The 20,547-nt window shown below is 35.9% G+C and overlaps 1 protein-coding gene across 1 annotated transcript; it reads right to left on the bottom strand.

Annotated features, from left to right (window-relative positions):
• Positions 1 to 3,978: 3,978 nt before the first annotated feature.
• Positions 3,979 to 20,546, bottom strand: LOC149803838 (large ribosomal subunit protein uL3-like). Its single transcript, XM_089953656.1, has 8 exons — positions 20,480 to 20,546; positions 19,944 to 20,136; positions 14,963 to 15,131; positions 11,169 to 11,304; positions 8,011 to 8,197; positions 5,882 to 6,240; positions 5,054 to 5,173; positions 3,979 to 4,070 (listed from the first exon to the last, which is right to left on the bottom strand). The coding sequence occupies exons 1-8, from the start codon at positions 20,480 to 20,482 to the stop codon at positions 4,032 to 4,034; spliced, it is 1,206 nt and encodes a 401-aa protein (XP_089809782.1). The 5' UTR covers positions 20,483 to 20,546; the 3' UTR covers positions 3,979 to 4,031.
• Between the last annotated feature and the right edge of the window lies 1 nt (position 20,547).

Below are 20,547 nucleotides of genomic sequence, written 5' to 3'. Positions count from 1 at the left end.
GAGGATTAATTTATTCTTCTTAAATTATATCTATCATGTATGCTAAGAATTTATTTTACCATGTCTTTGTTGATAAATCACTAGTTAACAAGTAATGTAGTTAAGAGGTGAAATCCATTATTTGTGTAATTAAGTTGCAAATTTTCTTAACCTAGATAGTAAAAATTTAGCTAGTAATTTACAGTCCAGTGGCATGCAACAGTGTATCTAAGAGGTCTAGTTATATCATGGTTCCATTTAGGAATGCGAGTAGCCTCTAGAGACATCAATTTTATGTTAATGGAATTGTTAAAAATCAGTATCAGGTTGCAAATGGACCATATTAGCCTTGTCTGGCGAGTTACGATATGATATACAACATAACGAGTGGGAATATTGTTCAATGCCAGAAAAGAAGAAAAAAAGTTTTTTTTAGGTGGTGTATTATATTTATTTGAAGGGGAAAAAGGGTTTCCATAACTCCATTTTCTCTCCCAATCTTTACATTATCAGACCCCAGTGCCAAACTGTTCTCCCATCGAATATTATGCATTTGCAGTTCCGTCTGCGAAAATATTTTCGCCCCTGTTGCAGAACCTTCACAGACAGGCACCAACAGAATATCAGAATGCACTCTCTGAGAATCAAGATCAGATGTTCTTGTAACTATAGGAAATAGTGTACTGTTGCCGTAGTCATTCCTGCCATCTGTTCATAAAGAGAAACCCCTTAAGCTTTCATCCTCTGCCAAGGTGACATTTTAGCTTCAATTTCTTTCAGAACTGCAGTTTCCTTGCTTTTCGAGCACAAAAAAAAAAAATGTTGAACTTGTTAGGCTTTAAACACTGTATTAAACGCTTTTGTCAACCTATCCAATGACAACAGCAAAGACTTTAGACTTAATAAAATTATTAAAATGTCATGACAAAAGTTGTCAACACATTCACTGGGAGCATGAATCAGCACAAGACTAAGTACACAGAATGTCAAATCATTGAAAATATATTACAAATATTTTTTTTTCAGTCTTTAAATAATAAATATGTATAGATCAAATCGGGGGAATGTAGCCACATTTAAAAATTTCTAGTCCAAGGGATTCTTCAGGAATGGTTGAATCTTGGTGCAAATTTAACAATCGGCTACAAATTATACGTTTTAATATGAATAAACCCAGACATAGACAAATTAGGAAGATCATGGGCAGTTTGCAACCAATTTTATTTTGATTCTACAACTGTTTTCCAATTATATGAAAAAAAGCTTTGTTTAGCCTTCCTTTCTGACAGACTTTTTTGGCTCAATGTGCAATCGTTTCTTTTCCTTCTCAATGAGAGCCTTTTTTACTTTCAATGCAGTGCTCATAATTCTGAGAGAGCTGTTCTCTCATGCAAGAAATCTTTCTTTTTGTAGGAATTAACTGCACTTTTTCCAGAAGCCTTCTGAGCTTCAATTTTTCCGTATGCAGCTTCTTTTGTATATACCGTTCCAAAATCTTCCAGAGGTCGCAAAATGCCAGTCATCTAGTGTTCAGTTTTCTTATAAACTGACCAACTAAATTTCCGTCGACTATTCACTCCAGCCATTCCGGTACTTTTTACAAATTTATCTAAACTTCTCATGTCATGGTCTCTCTCAACAACTTGTGACACCATTTTTGTTTTGCTGCAAGCAGGCATCTTTCCATTGTCACAAGTTTCCATTACACAAGGATTCACTGAATAAATTTAAACTTTTGACCAATCAGAATACTTTTAACGAGTGTCGTGGGGTAATATATGGAACGAATATGTTACAAGGGTCACTGCAGAATGGGACCAAAGACCGTTTTTTTAAAAACAAAAACTGATATAAGATTAAAAAACAGACTATATCAAGAAAAATCAAATTAAAGTTTGCCTTAAAACAGACAAATCATATCTGCATTTCACATGACGATGGCAATAATATTTTCCGCAAAAGTCATTCAAATTGGCACATGATGCCCAATAAACATAATTGTGTCCCTTCCAGCTTTTATTCACAAGAACATGAATATTCCTTTTTATTTTTTGTGTTATTATTAACACTTTTCAAGATTTATTTTCCCTTGTCTTAAAGATGCATCGCTTACTTGATGCCATTAAAAAAATAAATATATGATCAACAGCTTATCACGCAGATGCTTTGCATGAACAAATAGGTGCAGATTATAGCATCTAATTTGCTGCTGTAAAGTTAGTCTGGTTCCCTGGCCAATTTTATTACTTCTAATATGAAACCTAGATCAAAATTAAACACGGATTTTTTGGCAATGATCATTGTTTCATAGTTATTGGTTTTATGCCAAAGTCTGTATTTTGAGGATAATTTTTGCAAGACTTTCAGCAAAATTGTAAGGGTTGGCAGGTCTGGATTTATTGTGTTTATTGCAATTATTTTCTGTCCTATTTCCACTCGATCCAAAAATAGAACCAGATGGAACAAATTTCAAAATCAAGGCTTTACAGAGTTTCTATTTTAAAACTTAAAATCTCTTTTTTCACAGATACCTCTTTAGTCAAAAACGATTTCATGCTGAAGGCTTCATGTTTTTCCATATTAGCTGTAACGGGTGTTCTCCCCCACCCCCCAGCTGCATTTGACTGAAAAACACTCTCCATCTGACCGCAAATAAAATCCTTCTGGCATAATTTGCAAAGGTCTCTTAACCCCAAACTTGCTATTTTTCTTCATTTAGCCGCCGAAGATGAAATTGGCAGCCAGACCTTTCAAAGTGTACAAATATAAACCATGGCTACACCTGGGCTGTGTACAATTTAAGTTCAAAATGCACAAATTTCCTTCCAAGCACAAACTTAGCGAGAGATCGTTTTGTTCTGGCTTTTAAAAAAAATGTTCCTTTAAATTTTAAATCTGAAAAACAAACAATTCCTTTCAGTTTCAAGAAAATCCAGGCTTTTTAAGGTACCCAGACAGTATTTTGAAGTTTCAAGGCCTCGAGGGTCAAATTCATTTTTCAAGGTCAGCTATGGCCCCGCAATCATTATATTCCAATGTACCTTCGATCATTGATGATATGAATTCTGTGCGATTTTCTTACTGAACTTTTTTTTTCTTCTTTTTTTTTACACGAGCAATCCTTTGTGATTTTACTGTCTGGCAGATGTGTGCAAAATAATATGCCAGCAACATTAAGATGAAGGTTAATTTCTACAAGAAATGTAATAAACTGAATTACATCAAGGTTATCTCTTTTTTTTTTAACATATCGCAAGCTTATGCGGATCTGGGGATGATGAAGCAGCTAGACCGAGTAGTAGCTTTTTCGTGCACTTGTATTTCATGGACACGTGCGTGTCCAAAAGCGAAATCACATTACTCAATCTGTAAAACGTTATCTCCTTTACTAGACGTTTTCATAAATCTAAACAAGAAGGCACAATTGTAATTCCAGTTCTGTTTTCTTGTCTTTCTAGGAGAAAATTATGAATATTCTGCTTTCCTATTCAATGGTACTGAAAGTTTGAACATTACGAATATGAGATACACTGATACGGAAACTGTTTGCAAAATCTAATATGGCAGATGACAGGCAGGTAACCTCGATTTCAAATGAACCAATCATATTATGAGATACATTTCTGTCAGAAAGGAACAGAGTGCAAAAAAATAAAAAAATAATGTATTCAGGTCCAAAATATGGGACACTTGGCAGATATGGAGATTATTGTGAATTCATTCAAAGACCTCCCAGATTATATCGTTGCCATACATCATGAATATTGGGACATAGGGACATTCAAGATTAAAATTAACTTGGAATGCACCATACTTTTGGAGATCCAACAGAACTATTCAACATTATCAAAGATACAATTTTATTTCCTGAATTCTACAAAACCTGTTTTCGCTTTTTTGATGACAGATTTTACTACTCGTTTTTTTAAATACTGAATTGAGAACTTTTTCAAAAAGCATATGTTGTATTTTTGTTTTCAAGAATGAAGGAACAAGACATTTTCTCTGCTTCTTTATTAGGGATAACGGGTCATTACATTGCAAGTTGACCTTTACGCCTCTCCCTTGACCATATCCTTCTTCAATGGACCCTGAAAAGGTAAAGAAAAAAGCATATTAAGCACTGATGTATCGTTATCTACTACAAGTTTAGTTGGCTGAGAGCAACAATAAGCATTACAGTTGCAACACTGTAAATAGAGAAGGTAGTCTTTGCTTCCAGATTCTGGTCCTGGTCAAAGCTTCACAAAATTTTTAAACATCACTTTGCCAAGGGAGATATCCAGCTTGATGGTACTACCTGCAACATTAGAATTTTGGTCGACTTCTGGCTGAAAAATAATATCAAGTATCTCAATGAGACCAACTCTTTCTTTCCACTTAGGTCACTTTAAAATTAGTTACTGGACATCCGATTGTCAAGATTTTTCATTCAGGACAATTAGGCATCATCACAAATCTAATGATCATGACTGACAAGACATTTTCAAGATAACCACCAATGTGGCCATACAGAGGATCAGTTTGCATCAAGGATCAACCAGATATAAAAAATGTCTTCTAATAAAAACACCACGGTGGCCATATTGGAGACCAAACCTGAAACCATTTTCATTCAAGACCAACTGGGCATGAAAATAAGTCTTCTGGTGAAAAACGTGTCAACTTTCTGTGAGGAATAGCAAGAAGATTTTCAAAAGGACTGATGAAGATGCCAAACTGGACATCAGATCATTCTTGTTCAGTGCCAAATAGTCCCAAGAAGCATTCATGAGAAACATCCATGTTGACCTGACCATTCAATCAGGGCGAGGAGGAATAATATTCAAGATGGCAGATGTTATGGTCATACTGAAGGGAAGAGCAGCTTGATTTTCATGTAGGAACAACCAGACCTTGGGATGAAGGTTTAAAGTTTCAAGGCAATCCTCCAATCACCTAAGAGGTTGTAGCAATAAAAAAAATCCATGGTAATGACAGATGGATGAACATCAGATGACTTTTAAGTTTTCTGGTCAATGACCACTGGAGCTAAATAAACAACTTAAAAAATCAAGATGAAACAATAACTTACCATGAAATTTTTCTTTTCTTCAATGGTCTGGAAGCGTCCATGACCAAACTTGCTGGAAGTGTCAATGAATTTCAGACTAATCTTCTCCATAGCCTTCTTTCTAAAGGTTGCCAACAGGGACTGAAAATGCAAGCAAGCAATATTCAACTTTAATACCTTAATGAACTATCTGGACAAGTTGAGGAAAAGGAAATGTTTTTCAGTGATTATCGTTATAAAAAAGGTCAAGACTGGACGACCATGAAGGCCTTCCTAGCCAACATCCAGCTAATACTAAAGTACAAGGTGGTCAAAATTTGAGACATCTGGATGCTATTTACAAACTTTTTTGTCATGCTTATGATGGCAGATGTTATAAAAACAACGGTTTCCAGGTAATATTGTTAAGCAGTTTTCAAGGCTTCATGGTCATCACACCATATATTTTGACCATGACTTACAATGAGCATGACAGAATCTATATATTACGACTCAATCAAAACAGGATTATCTAGATTACACATGGTGGTTACAACTGGTATAGGAGAGCACATGCACAGGTGTCTTGATCTGTTCTATTGGTCACTTATGTTAAAGATGCCCAACTGTTACTTCGAACTACACACTGAGGTATATTTAAAAAAAAACAAAAAAACTTCAAAACAATCCAAATCTACTGGAGGCCAGTACAGCACAATTAGCCAGTTGGAAATCCATAAACAGCTATTTTCCCTCTGTGCCTGTTCAGCAACTGAACACGACATGCTAGAAATGGTTGTGGGAGGCTTGTTGGCACTCTTCATAAATAACCCTGAAAAAGAAAGGCCAACACAAAAGCAGTCTCATTACCTTTCTGAGAGTAAGGACTCTCTTCTTGGGTCCAATACAGCATCCTTTGAGCATAATAAAGTCATTGTTGACCTCTCCATAGTGTGGGAAGCCTCCCAGAGGAGTGATGGACTTCTCTGTAGGATCATAGTCAGTGGAGGCATTATTCTTAACAACCTTGCCATCCTTGGTGTGGATGCCCTCGCCCATGCGGTATATCTTCTTGTTGATCTCTGTCCGGTGATGGTATCCCTTTTGACCTGCTCGGGCAACAGTATACTGGACACGACTGGGGTGCCAAGCTCCAATACAAGCTACCTTGCGCAGACCCTTGTGGGTCTTCCTGGGAAGCTTTTTAGTGCCCCAACGAGAAGTTACACCTGAAAGAATAACTTAACTTTTCAGGACATACTTCCTCAAATTGTCTTTCCTGGAGGTCTTCCAGGGTTGACAACAGACGCGTGTTCTAGCCAATTTCCAACAATACCTAAGTCCTATTATACACAATTTCATGTCCAGAAGCCGCACACACCCTCTATCAGCCAAGAAAATTCACCAAAAAGCAATATCTGATTAATCCTCAACCTGTGGACCCACATGTCATGAAGCAGTAACCATATAGGCTGCATGAAAGTGGTTGTATTACCAGAGAAAAGAGTTGTATAATGTCAAACAATGTAGACTTTCTACACCTGTGAAAAATACAGAATTTATTTTTTCTGACTAAAAATTATTAGTTTTATAACCAACACTTGCTTCTCATTGTAGAACTGTTTTGGCCTTGTATCTATATCAGACCCTTCTGCAAATGTGGCCAATATAGCCAACTGAAAATGTCTTATACACGTAAGCATCCAGTTTTATATACATGACAGAAATGTAATCCCAAGTATGAAAATGACTCGAGGTCTGAACTTGATTATAAGCACAAACCTAAAAAATATAACTTGATCACACCTGCAAATACAAACATCACTGACGAGACCTTGCATTTCATCTTTTTTCTTTTTCTTCAATTAAGCACTTTTAGTGGCTCAACCATCTACACACTGCAACTTCATACCTGGATTGAAAAATCACAGGTGCAACAAGGGCACCCTTCCCAATCCGAAACCCATGGCCATAACTATTTGCAAAAAATCAAATTTCAATTCAGTACCTAAATTTTTAAAGGTTTTCACTGTCTCGTGCCTGTCGACAATCAAGTCGGAAACCTCTACTCAACTCTGCATAAAGAACTGTTTCATCTATGATCAAATACAAGAAATCAGCTTTAAAAAAAAATCTGTCTATGATTCTCTGTTTCTATATAAAATATAACAATGAACTGAGTGGGCAAGTGCAGGGAATTTGGCATCCTACCTGTACTATCCAGCCAGGATTACAGCCGACACATATATTCGACATTATTTTTGCAAAAATTTTACTTATATGGATTTCCAGTAAAACTTGCTCATCTCTAATAATTTCGTCTGAAGATGAATCATGCTGAAAGTTTACTATCTGGAATTTTCCAGTGGCAAGTTTTTTTTTAAACCAAGCATTGTAAAACTTGTTTGCTTTAAGCCCAATGTACCAATAAAATTTAGTTTCACAACCAGTACTTGGATATGCAAAACCTTTGAAAATGCAAATGCAGGATCTCTAAATATGCCCATTGTCCTTGGAACCTACAAACATTTATGGTCAGATCCCTCCAGGCTAAAATTAAGTGGAGTCACTGGCTTGGATTTATAGAATATAAAAAGAAAAATTTGTCTACATCTAAACAGGAGTTTGTAAAACAAGGATACTGAACATCAGAAGGAAGGCAGCACATGGAATTTCTACATGTGGTTTCAGTAGCCCTGGCAGGGGCTATATTCCATGCTTCTTCATCACGGTCACAGCACCTATTCCTGTCATGAATATATATATATATATATATATATATATATATATATATATATATATATATATATATATAAACACACACACACAGCACCTTTTAAGCTTACCCCCCTCAAAAAAAACAGTTTATTGGAACAAAATATCCAATTTCCTTTAGACCAATCTCCAACCCCCCAAACATTCAAGTTCTTGTTTAAATAACTAATTACTGACAGAAATTACCCGAACACTATTAGCAACACTTAGTTGTATATATATACCCTTGACTCCATGACCCTTGGTTACACCAATGATGTCAATGTTCTCGTCCTGTGCGAATACATTCTTGACTGGAATGGGCTTTTCCAGATGTTCTCTGGCCCAGTCAATTTTCTGGGAGATAGTTCCTCCATTCAGCTGGATCTCCATGATGTTGGCCTTTTTCTGACGCTTCTTCAAAAGCTTGGTCTGAAGGGAGAAACGAGTTCTGATTAAGTCATTTGGTTACAGTTACCCAGGAATGACTACAAATAAGCAGCCAGTTATTAATGTGGTACCAACTAGTTCTAAAAATGCAAAATGAAACCCTACAAATAAATGTAAACTACAAGATACAAATGGAATGTGAAGTATGTTTAGAAAACAACTCCAAAAATCAGTCTGTTGTATCAACTTCTAATATTTCACATCAAAAAACAGTGAAAGTCTATACACCTGACAATGTGCTCCAGCAACTGGACATTCACTTGGCCAGGTTTCAGCTTCAGGAGGCATGCACAAGACCAGTACCAGTCAGATGGACATCATCACAACAATACTACCTCAGTGGGAGGGCACTATGCAGCATACTAAACTTGTACCGATGTCACTTTTTGCCGATTATGCAGATACTGATTACAAGATCAATTATTTCAAGAAACCATGGCCTATTTTTTTTTTTTTACAACAATGCCTAATATGGGTGCGGATTTATGTCAACAGGTCATATGTGGTCTCAAGCTACCATACATATGATAACTATTTCCCACATTTTATATCCCACTTTATTTCTTATTGTTAACTCAAATATGCAAATAAAACGCTTTATTAAATAACATTTATTCCGAATTAGTTTTTTTTGGGCACAGTGATGTTTGTTCAGTCCTTCTTTTAATGATGGTAATCAATGCTTTTATATACGGTACAATAATGCCAGGTCAAGTTGACTCCTGTTTCACTGGTGGAAACAGAGATCATAACTTGCCTTCAGTGATCATTCATGGGATTTAGGAAGCAATCCACTAACATCCAAAGCATGTCAAGTGTGGCAAAAATATATTTATGAACTCATGGTTGACGGAGAAGGACATTTGTGAAGCTAGCCATACAATGTAAATTTAAATATAATAAACATATATTTAAAAAGAAAAAAGGAAAAAAAAAAAATGGGGGGGGGGGGGGGGGCCCCCAGGGCATTTAATTCCTGAATGTGTGAAATCAACGTTCACATTATACATCACTTATCTTACACTGCAAAGTACAATCGTAGGATTTTAGTATCAAAATATCATTATGTAAAGTTCCTTACAAAACATAAATTTGGAAAATGATGTACATAATATAGATTTGCCTCATGTTTCTATTAAAAAAAGACAGACTGTAGGAAAGTGGATATTTTACATTTGATAATGCATTTATTTCGGGTGACAACAGTTAAGACATGCACTAACGGTGATGCGCAATGCAAAGACCATGGAAGTAGTGCAAAACAGTCATGTGATGATTTATTTTGTAATATGTATTGCTTCTGTCAATAAAGTAATAACTATTCCATCTTTTTCAATTTTCATTGCCTATTATATTAATAGCCTTGGAAATATATTCACTACTTATTCTGGCAACAAAATATTGAGATTGGCGATTTTTTTTGGGTGACAACTTTTTAAAAGCCAGGACCATCCCTGTAATGTGCATGCTGGAAGTTCAACAACCATACGAGGCCTCATTGGCTGCAGTGATTGGTATGAGTGCATGCATGGTATTGATAATTTGTTGTGAGCAGACAATCAGCGGTAGTAAACGGCGTGTTAAAAAGTATTTACTTTTAAGAATATACTGTCTTTCAATTAACCCCCAAATGTTTATTCCTTAATTTCCACTATTTAATTCTGATTTAAAATTAAAGCCATGTCAAGACGAATGTTATGATTAAATTTATATTTTGGAAATTTGTTTACATCGGCACGATTTATCTCTGCCGATATCAACTGTTCCAATAATCGGCCCAACGAGTATGATCGATTAATCAGTACAGCTTTACAGCGTACCTGCATATTTCACCCAATTCAATACCTAATTTCTTCTTCCTGCATTTATCTCATATGCAAGCACTTTTCCTTCACTCAAGATCGATGTCTGTACATATATTACATGGTTCCCAGTTTTTCTAAAGATAAATTTCCAGGATGAAATTACTTTTCTCAAGGTTCACATATGACCATTACTGAATGCAATTAAAGAACATCTTAGAATATAAAACGTATATTTTCTAAATCTGAAGATGTTTCTCTTTCATGGCTATCCAAAATCAATGAAGTTAAAAAAAGATGATCATGTACAAAACCTCAATATGTATCACACAACAAATTTGATTATTTTGCTGCATTATGTTGCTAAGTGTGAACAACATACTTGACACACAGTTTTAGTTTCTTTTCAAACCTTTAATTCTAAAGAATATATGCGTGCATATGCATCTCATAGAAAGTAACATTTCCTATTACGGTACATTAAAAAAATTTTTAAAAAATAATTAAAATCTTGTCTTGGAATGAAAAGAGTGTAACCCTGAATTTATCTGTGCCAATAAAATCCCAAACAAAATTTTTCAAACAACGTAATCTCCTTAAGACGATCTGGTTAAAAATCCATCATTTAAAAAACATTTTGAAAAGGGTTAATTTACATTTTGACAAGAGACCTTCAAAATTATATAATGTTGTATAAACAAGAACTGAATTTTCTGTAAAATCAACTTTTCTTCTTGTAATTCGTTAAACCAGTCCCCAAACCTGTATTGATACAGTGGATATCGTTTTAATATATAATGAAGGATGACAATTTCTCATTTCAGCTCAGAGATGCAACAATTTGTACTACAAATTAGGCTCAATATGAATAGCAGTCCGTTTCCTCTGAATATTCCCACAACATTGTTCATATCTGGACATTAGGTTGGGGTGTGGGGTCATTGCAAATACATATTTAAAATTTGGAATTTGAGCCACCATGCGTAATACAACTTGTTGATAGTGAAGAACCATTATAAAACCATTTTGCATTTGCTGCCTTAGACACATTAAAGTTTGGATTCTTACATGGCGAAAATGTTTCTTACAGAATTAAGAACCCAGAAAAAATCTATTTGGATCCTTCCATGATTAAGAGCTGAAAGATGTACCTGAGTGTGGCAGATGACTCTGATGACCTTGCAGTACTTCTTCATCTTGTTGAAGTCTCTCTCAATCTCTCGCTTGCCAGCCTCGTCAGTCCATTTCTTGGAGGCCTTGGTAAATGCCTTTTTCTTGGAACGATACCTTTCGGGAGAATAAAAATTCCAGTCTCATCATGACCAATGTCATGAGCGGAGGCCGGAATACACTAGCCTGGCTCATCAGCTCTACTTCTAAAGTATCCAAATGCAAGCCAAGCATTTAACAACTCCAGATTTAGAACTCTGCCTACTATATTGAATTCCATTAGGAAGCACTTTTTGCAACAGAACCAAAGTAAAATTTAAATCGAGAAATGTGATGTATACTTGTTCTCATTCAAATCTGCATTACCGAAAGGATTAAACAGAACAAGTGCGATTTGTTGCCCATAATAATAAGAAAAAAAAAAAGAAAAAAAAAAACAATGCACGACTGGTGATTTTTCATGCAATAAACAATTCTTTGTGAAGTCATTTTGCTTTTTAATCTTCATCGCATTTTGTCAACTTTATTTACAGCAAAGTCAAATCCATCACATTCACATTACATTTTTTTTTAACCCTTTCAAGTAAGTCCCCAAACACTATGGACAGCTTTACCAGTCTGGGGCAGTGTTCTTCTCAAACGTTGTAGTACCAGACTATATAAATTTTGGGATAACTCTAATAACTTCCTACTTGTAATGTAGATATTATATTTGGATTATCTCGTGAGTTTAGCTTGTATACAACTAGAAATATCGAACAAAGTAGGCAATTTTAACGACTCTACCGAATGGTGAAATTTGTATCAAAAATTCGAAAAAAGATCAGATGAGAGTGAAGCATCGGATTTAGAAGTATCAGAGGATTTCGACCTAGTCAAGTTGGATAAAAATGAGAGAAGGTGTCTGGAGAGGCAGTGGAATGCACTTGTAGGTGACAGTGATAACGATGAAGAGGACTTTTAAGGTTTTGAAAAGGAGGAAGTGTACACTCCACGTGCTTTTGTTTGGTCGAAGTTGGAAAACCAAAATGATTTGTTACAGTTTTCTGAGAGAGTTGGACCCATCTGAGTGTTAGATGACTCCAGGAAAGCTTTGGAATGTTTTCAAATATTCTATTCAGATGAAGTTTTTGGAAACATTATCCGTCTGACGAATATAAATGCGACGATCAAACGTGCCAGAGGCGATACAGGTGTGTGGACAGATCTCACCTTGGATGAAATCAAGGCATTTTATGGAATTTTAATTATTATGGACACCATGAAATTTGCCAGGGATGAAATGTATTGGTCAGAAAGTGATAGGCACTGGCTTCTGGGATCCAAAATTGGCCAAGTTATGTCCAGAGATCCATTTTTTCAGATCAGACTCTACCTGCACTTCAGTGACGTGTGTTGCAAAAGACAAATTACACATGGCGAGATATTTGTCAGACCATTTAAGACATGCATTCCAGTCTGAATATGTCCCTCACAAACAAGTTACAGCCGACGAAGCAATGGTACCTTTTAAAGGGAGACTGAGCCTGAAACAATACATGAAAGATAAGCCGGTTAAGTTTGGAATAAAGATATGGGTTCTGGCAGATGTATTGACGTCATATTACTATAATTTTTACGTTTATGTTGGAAAAAATGCAGATGTTGTGAATGGAGACCTTGGTCTGTCATCTAAGGTGGTAATTGTTCTTACCAAACCAAGTGAAAAAGGGCTATGACATATACACCGACAATTTCTATACAAGCCCTCAACTGGCTGATTACCTGTACAAACGGAAAACATACCTGTGTGGAACAATAAGAACAAATCGTAAAGATTATCCTACAGCCCTGGTACAATCAAATACTGCTGCTAGAAGAATGTGTAGAGGATCATCAGACTGGCTCATGTATGGGCCATTGCTAGCATCCTACTGGAAAGGCAGTATTGTCTACTATCTTTCATCATGTCACCGACCAGTAGCAGATCAAACCACCGAGCGGCAGAATAAAGATGGAACAAGGACTCGGCTTCCGTGTACACATAGTGACATATTATGCCAAATACATGGAAGGTGTGGACAGGTTAGACCAGAACACAAGATTGAATAAAGAAAAGAAAACCATGCGATGGTATCGTCGGATAGAGATAAAATTGAGTGTGTTCATTGTACAATGCCTTTGTCTTGGACGGTACAGTTGCGGATCATAATATACCCAGAAAAAGGGCAAGAGACCTGTTGTCATTTCGCATGGATGTAGCCCATAAGCTGATTGGAAATACTAGTCAAGCAAAAAGAGCCTTCAAAAGACCAAGACAACTGAACATTGATGAAGAAAGACTGGATGAGAAAGCACACTGGCCTGAGCCAAGTGGGAGTGCTGACAGACTGAAGTCTGCAACAAGAAGCACAAAAACTACAAGGCCAGTCATCCAGGTGTGTCTACGACATAATCCCATCAAGCGCTCCAAAACTACACTGATGTGTTACAAATGCAAAATTCCACTGTGTGTTAATCCCAGGAGCACCTGTTTTGTGGGCATTCATACAAAGGTGTATTACTGGCAGTGAAGACTTGCATGTGTAGTCTGCAGGTGACAAATGAACAGACATTATAAATGATAGATTCTTCTATAAATTCAATTATTGTGATGGTGTTATTAGTTTTATCTTAGTTGAAGATAAAAAGAAAAACAGCTTTGTGAAATTTATTGTTTTACTCCCAATTAACTTTAACTAAAATTTGACAAGCTACTACCTGTCAAATACCTGAAAGAAAGACTGGTGTTGCTACTGGAATTATTCACGAGTACATCTAGGGTCAATTGAACAAGTTTTGGGAACTTTCCAAGTTTTCTAAGAGGTAAGTAGATAATTATTTGTATTTTACCTGTTTACTACTGCATTTTAACAGTTGTAATAGTTAATGCACATTTTAGTCAATTAGTCATAAAATTTGATTTTTAACATCGATTTTGATATCTAATACAGCCAGATATCTTTAACATTGGCAAAATTATGTTATTTCAAAATCTACAAGTCATTTTGCTTTACAACTCCAAAGTTACTTAGTGTTGAGGACTCGATGATCCCAAAGTTAATTAGTGATGAAAGGGTTAAGACGGTTGATGTGAAAAAATCCCCAGCCTGCACAATATACAGCATCAGGGAAAATTTTAAATTATTAAACAATCTATGGCTAGGTCCATCAATGCACATGGAAAGGTTTTTAACGCCTTATTTTAGTTTAGCGTTTTGAAAGCATATTGGCAATCAGCCTGTGAACACAGAATTTCCATTTGAAATGAAATAATATCTGCATGTGGGCACAAAACTACCTCATTCAATATAATCCTTTGGTTATGAACAAAATGGGTAACAATCGGCTTTTTGGATTTGAGAAAAACCATAGGTGCAAGAATCGCTTGCATAAATGAATCGGTCAAACATTTTTTTCCCAAAATTTCAAGTAGTAACTAAACAGGCCAACGACTTGCTGAGAGGAGCCATTAATTTAAGGAGTTTCAATACCCTCATCGGCAGCTTTATTGCTACTGAGAGGAGGGTTTGGCTGAAAAAGCAAAAGTGGAAGTATTAGTACAGGGTAAAACTATCTCTACATTAGAGTGTCATTAAGAAGTTTTTGAAATTAATTTTTTAAAATAAATCTTATCTCTCCATTTTTGGTAAATGTGTCATTAAGACCAAGTTCTCATTCAAGATGATTGAAATTCTGCCCCTTGATGCTGTGCAATTATGAAATCTACTTGTACAAATGTTCTACCAATAGTTACCAGTTTTTGTAGAAGCGTCTCCTACACTCCTCACTCAGATGTTCTGCCCACATGGTCTTGAATGTTCTCAGTCCTTTGGGAGTCTCGATGTATCCAACCAAACCAACCACCACCATAGGAGGTGTTTCAATGATCGTGACTGCTTCAACAATTTCCTTCTTGTTGACCTCTGTTCAGGAGGAATGAAAAAAAAAGAAAGAATTTTTACAAAATTTCTGCACAATGTGGCATCTTACCTTTTATACTGAGGCAAAACGAACTCTCTTGCAATTTTGCTTTCGTTGCTTGTGGAAAGTTTTGGTTCACTTTTATGTGTGACATTTGTTGTACCCTGGAAATTACCTCCCCTGCTCAATCTATATAAGAATCAAAACTGGTATTTACAGCTAGACCTTCACAACCTTGTGCCTGTCCATGACTTAAACACTTGTCTTGAGATCCCAATGACATTAGCTGGTTAATACCTTTCATCGACAGCAACAGTAATTAAGCAATATTCAACTAAATAAAATTTAAAAACATATACTAAAATTGAAATAAAAGAAAGCACAATATAAATATCTGGTTTAACTAATGACATATTTGTCTCAAGTTTGTGGCCCTGGAGAATATTAGCTGTTAAAGTCAGGGCCGTTCATGTTTGTTTATTGCAATTTTTTTAATATTGGGAAACCAAAGACATTTATGTTTTTGTCATGGCAAAGGCAACACAAAAGATTTGGAAACTGTAACATGCACTACCTGTACCAGGTTATAAAAAAAAAAGCAACATATATATATACAAAAGGAATTTTTCAATGAAATATTCAAATAGAAGGGAAATCTTTGTTATTTAATAACACTGAAAAAAATAAAAATTGAATGTGTAAATATGGTAATTTTTTGCATCAATTTTACATGAAACAGTGCCAAGAAAATAGGATTCTTGAATGTGAAACCATTTGTCACAGATTCATTCTATTTTGATACTACAGACATAGTGGAACAGTCTAAATTGAAAATAAATGGTGCCAGACATAAAAAAACTGGCTGTACCGATGTGATTGTTGGATGTTACATGACTGAAAAATGTTACAGGAAAGATTTTATTAAATGTGAAAACATGTTGCACCAGACCATCCGTAGGAGACGAACCATGGAAAGTCGAGGATATAACAGTCATCATTTGTGGACTTTACAATTAATCGCAAAAGTTACTGATGACATGTTGAGTAGTTTAAGTAAGTGTTATCCATGAATAATTTATCCACTTCTTTTGTGACCACTCTTGCATTAATAACAAATCCACATGGATTTAGCTAATTTGTGACAATTATTTAACTGTTGACCCAGGTAAGTAGCAGAAATGAAAATGCACGTTAAATAAATAGGTACATAATTCAGTATTTTGTAATTATGGCATGTAATATATACATAGACTGCTCTTTTTATGCTCAGATTATACTTTCTGCCACTTGCATTCATAACAAACTATGCTTATACCTCTCTTGAGGATTGGCATATGTGAACCTTCAAAAAAGCAGGTCAGAATCACGTTTAACAATTTCCCTTTAATCGGGTACCCGATCCTTAGGATTGAAGAGTACCTTGTAGAAATTTCCCAAAATAGTGTCATCTCCATTCATTATTTTGTAAGTCAACACTTAAATGGGATTTAACACTTAACACTGATTGATGTTAAAGTTCTCGTTACACTTGCCAAGAGACCATGATGTACTTGAACATTTTTACAAGGATGCACATCTGCACATTTCATTTAGAGATGAATTCCACTGATAACATTGGAAGCTCCATATCAAATTTGAAGAAGAAAAAAAAGGGGGGGGGGGAGGAGAGGGAGAGAGATGGAGAGACAGAGGCAGCCAAGCATAAATCATAACCATAACATATACAGGATTGTAATACAGGATTTCTCACTGCCAATTATTTTGGGAAGTGAAAACTGCACCTTCCTCTTAAATGCCAGTTATAATTACTGTGTATAATATACACACAACCCTAAAAGAAAATTGATCGCAAAGGTCTGAACTTGTGAAAAACACCAAGGTGCACAAAACAGTTAAAATTAAAAATCAGTACATTTCACCTACATTTCTTTTCAATTATAAAGTTAAAATGTGTCCAAATTTGGAATCTACGGAAAAGCTTTTCAAAATACATGTGTGGTACTGTTCATAGTTTGAGGCCAGAAAAGCCTTCAGGGTCTGGAAGGCCAAGAAGAAAATGCTGATCAATTCAGCCTTGCAAACCAACTGCCAAAGAAAGCATTTTTCAGCAAGTCTCAGTAAAACAAAGAATTATACATCACATTTAGTTTGGGGCTTTACACCCTTTCTCAACATTTTTCTTTTTTTTAAAGGGAGGGGGGAAGAAGAGGAGGGGAGAGCTTAAAAGAATTGCCAAGATAATTTCTTTCTTTGAACTATTTAGAGCTGAAAGAACCTTTCATACTCTTCAATGATGTCAAGATCAAGAATTTCAAATTTGGCCATAAAGGTGCACATCTTGGTCTAGCGCATGGCATTCAGTGAAACCACATTTTGACAACACCAATAACTTCAGCAGTGGTGACATTTTCAAGATAGCTGAAGAAACCATTTCATTCTATGTAACTCGTCTTCTGATGAAAACCCTTTATCAATATTACTTTTAATTCAGAAGAAATGCAATATGCATTTTTTTAAGACCGTCATGTTGGTAACCCTAGTGGACATCAGATTGGCAGTTTTCATTTACGACCAATAGGACCGATAAATGAATGCATGTCAAGATCCAAGGCAATCCTTTTACTTGATTAGGCATAGTGGCAAGAAACCTATACTAATGGAAGGAGGAGGATCAATTAACCAGGCCAAAAGTTTGTGCGGGCTATGCTTCCCAAACCCAAAATCCTATCTGGACACTAATCCTTTTTAAGCATTTAATTTTAAATAGCAGAATACTATGATAAATCATTATCTGTGATTCCTCCTTTTATGTTATTTTGTCCTTGCATCTCTTTTCTTTACATGGCAATTTAAAATCATAAACGTGTTTACATACGAAAAATAGTAAACACGATTGTTAGTAATGAACTGGCAAAAATAAACTTTCTGCTGCTACTATGCTCAAATGCAACTGACAGAAAGCGGGCTGGCTGCACGTGTGTTTCATGGTTTCATCTTGCATTAATGAACCAGTAAATTAATCTTTGTTTAAAAAATTGTACAGAAAAGCTGTTTTTTTTTAAAAATCAAAAGTAAAAGGCAAGGACAGAACAAGTCCTTCGATTTTATAGTATACAGAACTGCATTTTCTATTTACAAATGAGGTCCTGAAAAATAAGCCTCATTTTGGACAACAGTCTAAGACCAGAAGCAACAATAGTCAGGAGTGGCATCAATGATGCTGTACCAAACTTAGCTATAAACAATACTTGTCTTTAATAAAACTCTGCAGTGGAAAGTCACAATTTAAGACCTTAATTGAACTACCATTTTACATTCACCAATACCTGGAGTCTGATGTATAAAACATTATATTAAATGCACTTTACAGAGATCTTCCAAATTCCTGAAATTACACCCAACATGACCTTTCAGCCAAATACCCACAACACATGGATCCCATTTTAATGCAGTAATGCATTGGTATGACCATGCAACCAGAACAAGAACTTAGGGAGGTTGGATGAACATTTTCATTTCAGGCCAAATAGTACTCATAATCAGTCAGAATTATACATATTCCGACTTTTTCCCCTAATAAATAATTCTCACACAAGCAAATGGACCCCTTTTCAAATTTTGTTGGCCTACATTTCAGTTGGCTGGAAAGTGGAGAATGTCAAAATCTGGTCAAGTGGAAGTATACTTCTTTAATGAAATGAATAAAGATAGATCAATATTGAAGAGTGTTTAGACAGCTTTGTTTCATTCAATATTCTTGTCAACCTTTTAACCAATTTCGGTATTCCCAGCTTCCATCGCATTCCAGCTAACTTGTGTGTAGGCCAGTAGAACTTGAAACTGAACATTCATTTGCTTGTGGGGGATTTGAATTTATTAGGAAAAGGGAGTCAGAGTAAGTAATGCAATGCAAGACCACGTCCATGACATTTATGCTATAGGCGTCAAGGTCTTGCTGTCCAAATGAAAGCGTTGTAAAGTTGTTTATCTTACGTCTAGTGACATCGAAGTAAAATTTTCAGATACATGTCACACACTTGGCAGCCCACATCGGCACTTTTATACAAATTAAAAGTTTTTATGTATTGGTCATACTTTACTTATGCTTTCCCCCAAAATTATAATTCTCACACAAGCAAATGACCCGTTTTCAAGTTTCGTTGGCCTACATTTCAGTTGGCTGGAAAGCGATGGAAGCTGGGAATGCCAAAATAGCGGTAAGTTGAAATATTATTCTTTAACGAAACGAATAAAACTATATTATGCCTACTGGAACTGTAAGCAATATTTTCTTTAAGAAACATATCTCCCAAGAAGAACGCACTTCGGCATACCTCGACTACCGTTGCATTTCAACAAATTCAATTGCATGTCAACGAACATGAAAACATGTCCATTTGCTTGTGTCAGATTTCAATTCCAAAAGGATAAAAACAGCACAGCAAGTATATAAATTACAGATCAATTTGTGGAAGAGTGGGCTGCCAAGTGTGCGAGATATTCCTGAAGCGTTGCTTGTTCCAATGTCAACAGACATGGGAATACACTATGCAAGGCCGTTATTTGCGCAGCAACACATAGCACTGATACTGTGCCTAGCTATGTGTGGAAAACATTCCTGAAAATAAGGGCTCTGATACCCGCCAGAACATGGAATAACTAACTATCAATATTGAAAGACGCAAGTTCCATCAACATAAATATTAAGGTAGACGTCTGGCATTTTTGGACTACAAAAACGCAGTAAATTAAATATTTGAACATGTACGGCGCAAGCAATTAAAGACAGTTTAAAACAAAAATTCCAAACATACTTGAACCCGGTCTGTCAACTTCACGAACAATATGGGTCATTCCAGCTTTGAAGCCAAGGAATGCAGTAAGATGAACCGGTTTAGTCTTGTCATCTTTGGGGAATGCCTTTACTCTTCCCCTGTGGGTCCTGCTACGCTTCTTGGGCAAGAAGCCCTTGGAGCCGTGACGTGGTGCAGAAAACTTTCGATGGGACTGAAAGTAAAGAACATCTTAATAAAATATAACTTATGAATAAACTACTCCACGGAAGAGAGACATTTATAATAAACAAAAACATGTTGCACATGGTCATTTCTCGGATGCAGGATTTACAATACCATGTCAGTAGTCTCGTCCCCGAACAAAAAAAGATAATGGACGCAAACTTTCAAACCACATTTTTCTTCAATAAATTACCCCCGAGTTAGGAAAATTGCAGTCATTTTTGTCAAATGAGGTGTGGCGGTTTCTCTCTCGCTCTTTAATTATAGAATATACCCTATGTGTGTCGCTCGATTAAAGTGATAGAAACATATTCGTGGGAAATCATTCCTACCATGCCGATGGCTAAGCGGAAAAAGAAAGAACGAGGTACGGCAACAGCACATGTACCTCAATCTCACA

This window comes from Sinohyriopsis cumingii, chromosome 3 (genome assembly GCF_028554795.1).
Source record: "Sinohyriopsis cumingii isolate HCF-2022 chromosome 3, ASM2855479v2, whole genome shotgun sequence".
Taxonomy (NCBI): domain Eukaryota; kingdom Metazoa; phylum Mollusca; class Bivalvia; order Unionida; family Unionidae; genus Sinohyriopsis; species Sinohyriopsis cumingii.
The sequence above is the reverse complement of the archived record's forward strand: the minus strand, read 5'-3'. Positions and strand labels throughout refer to the sequence as shown.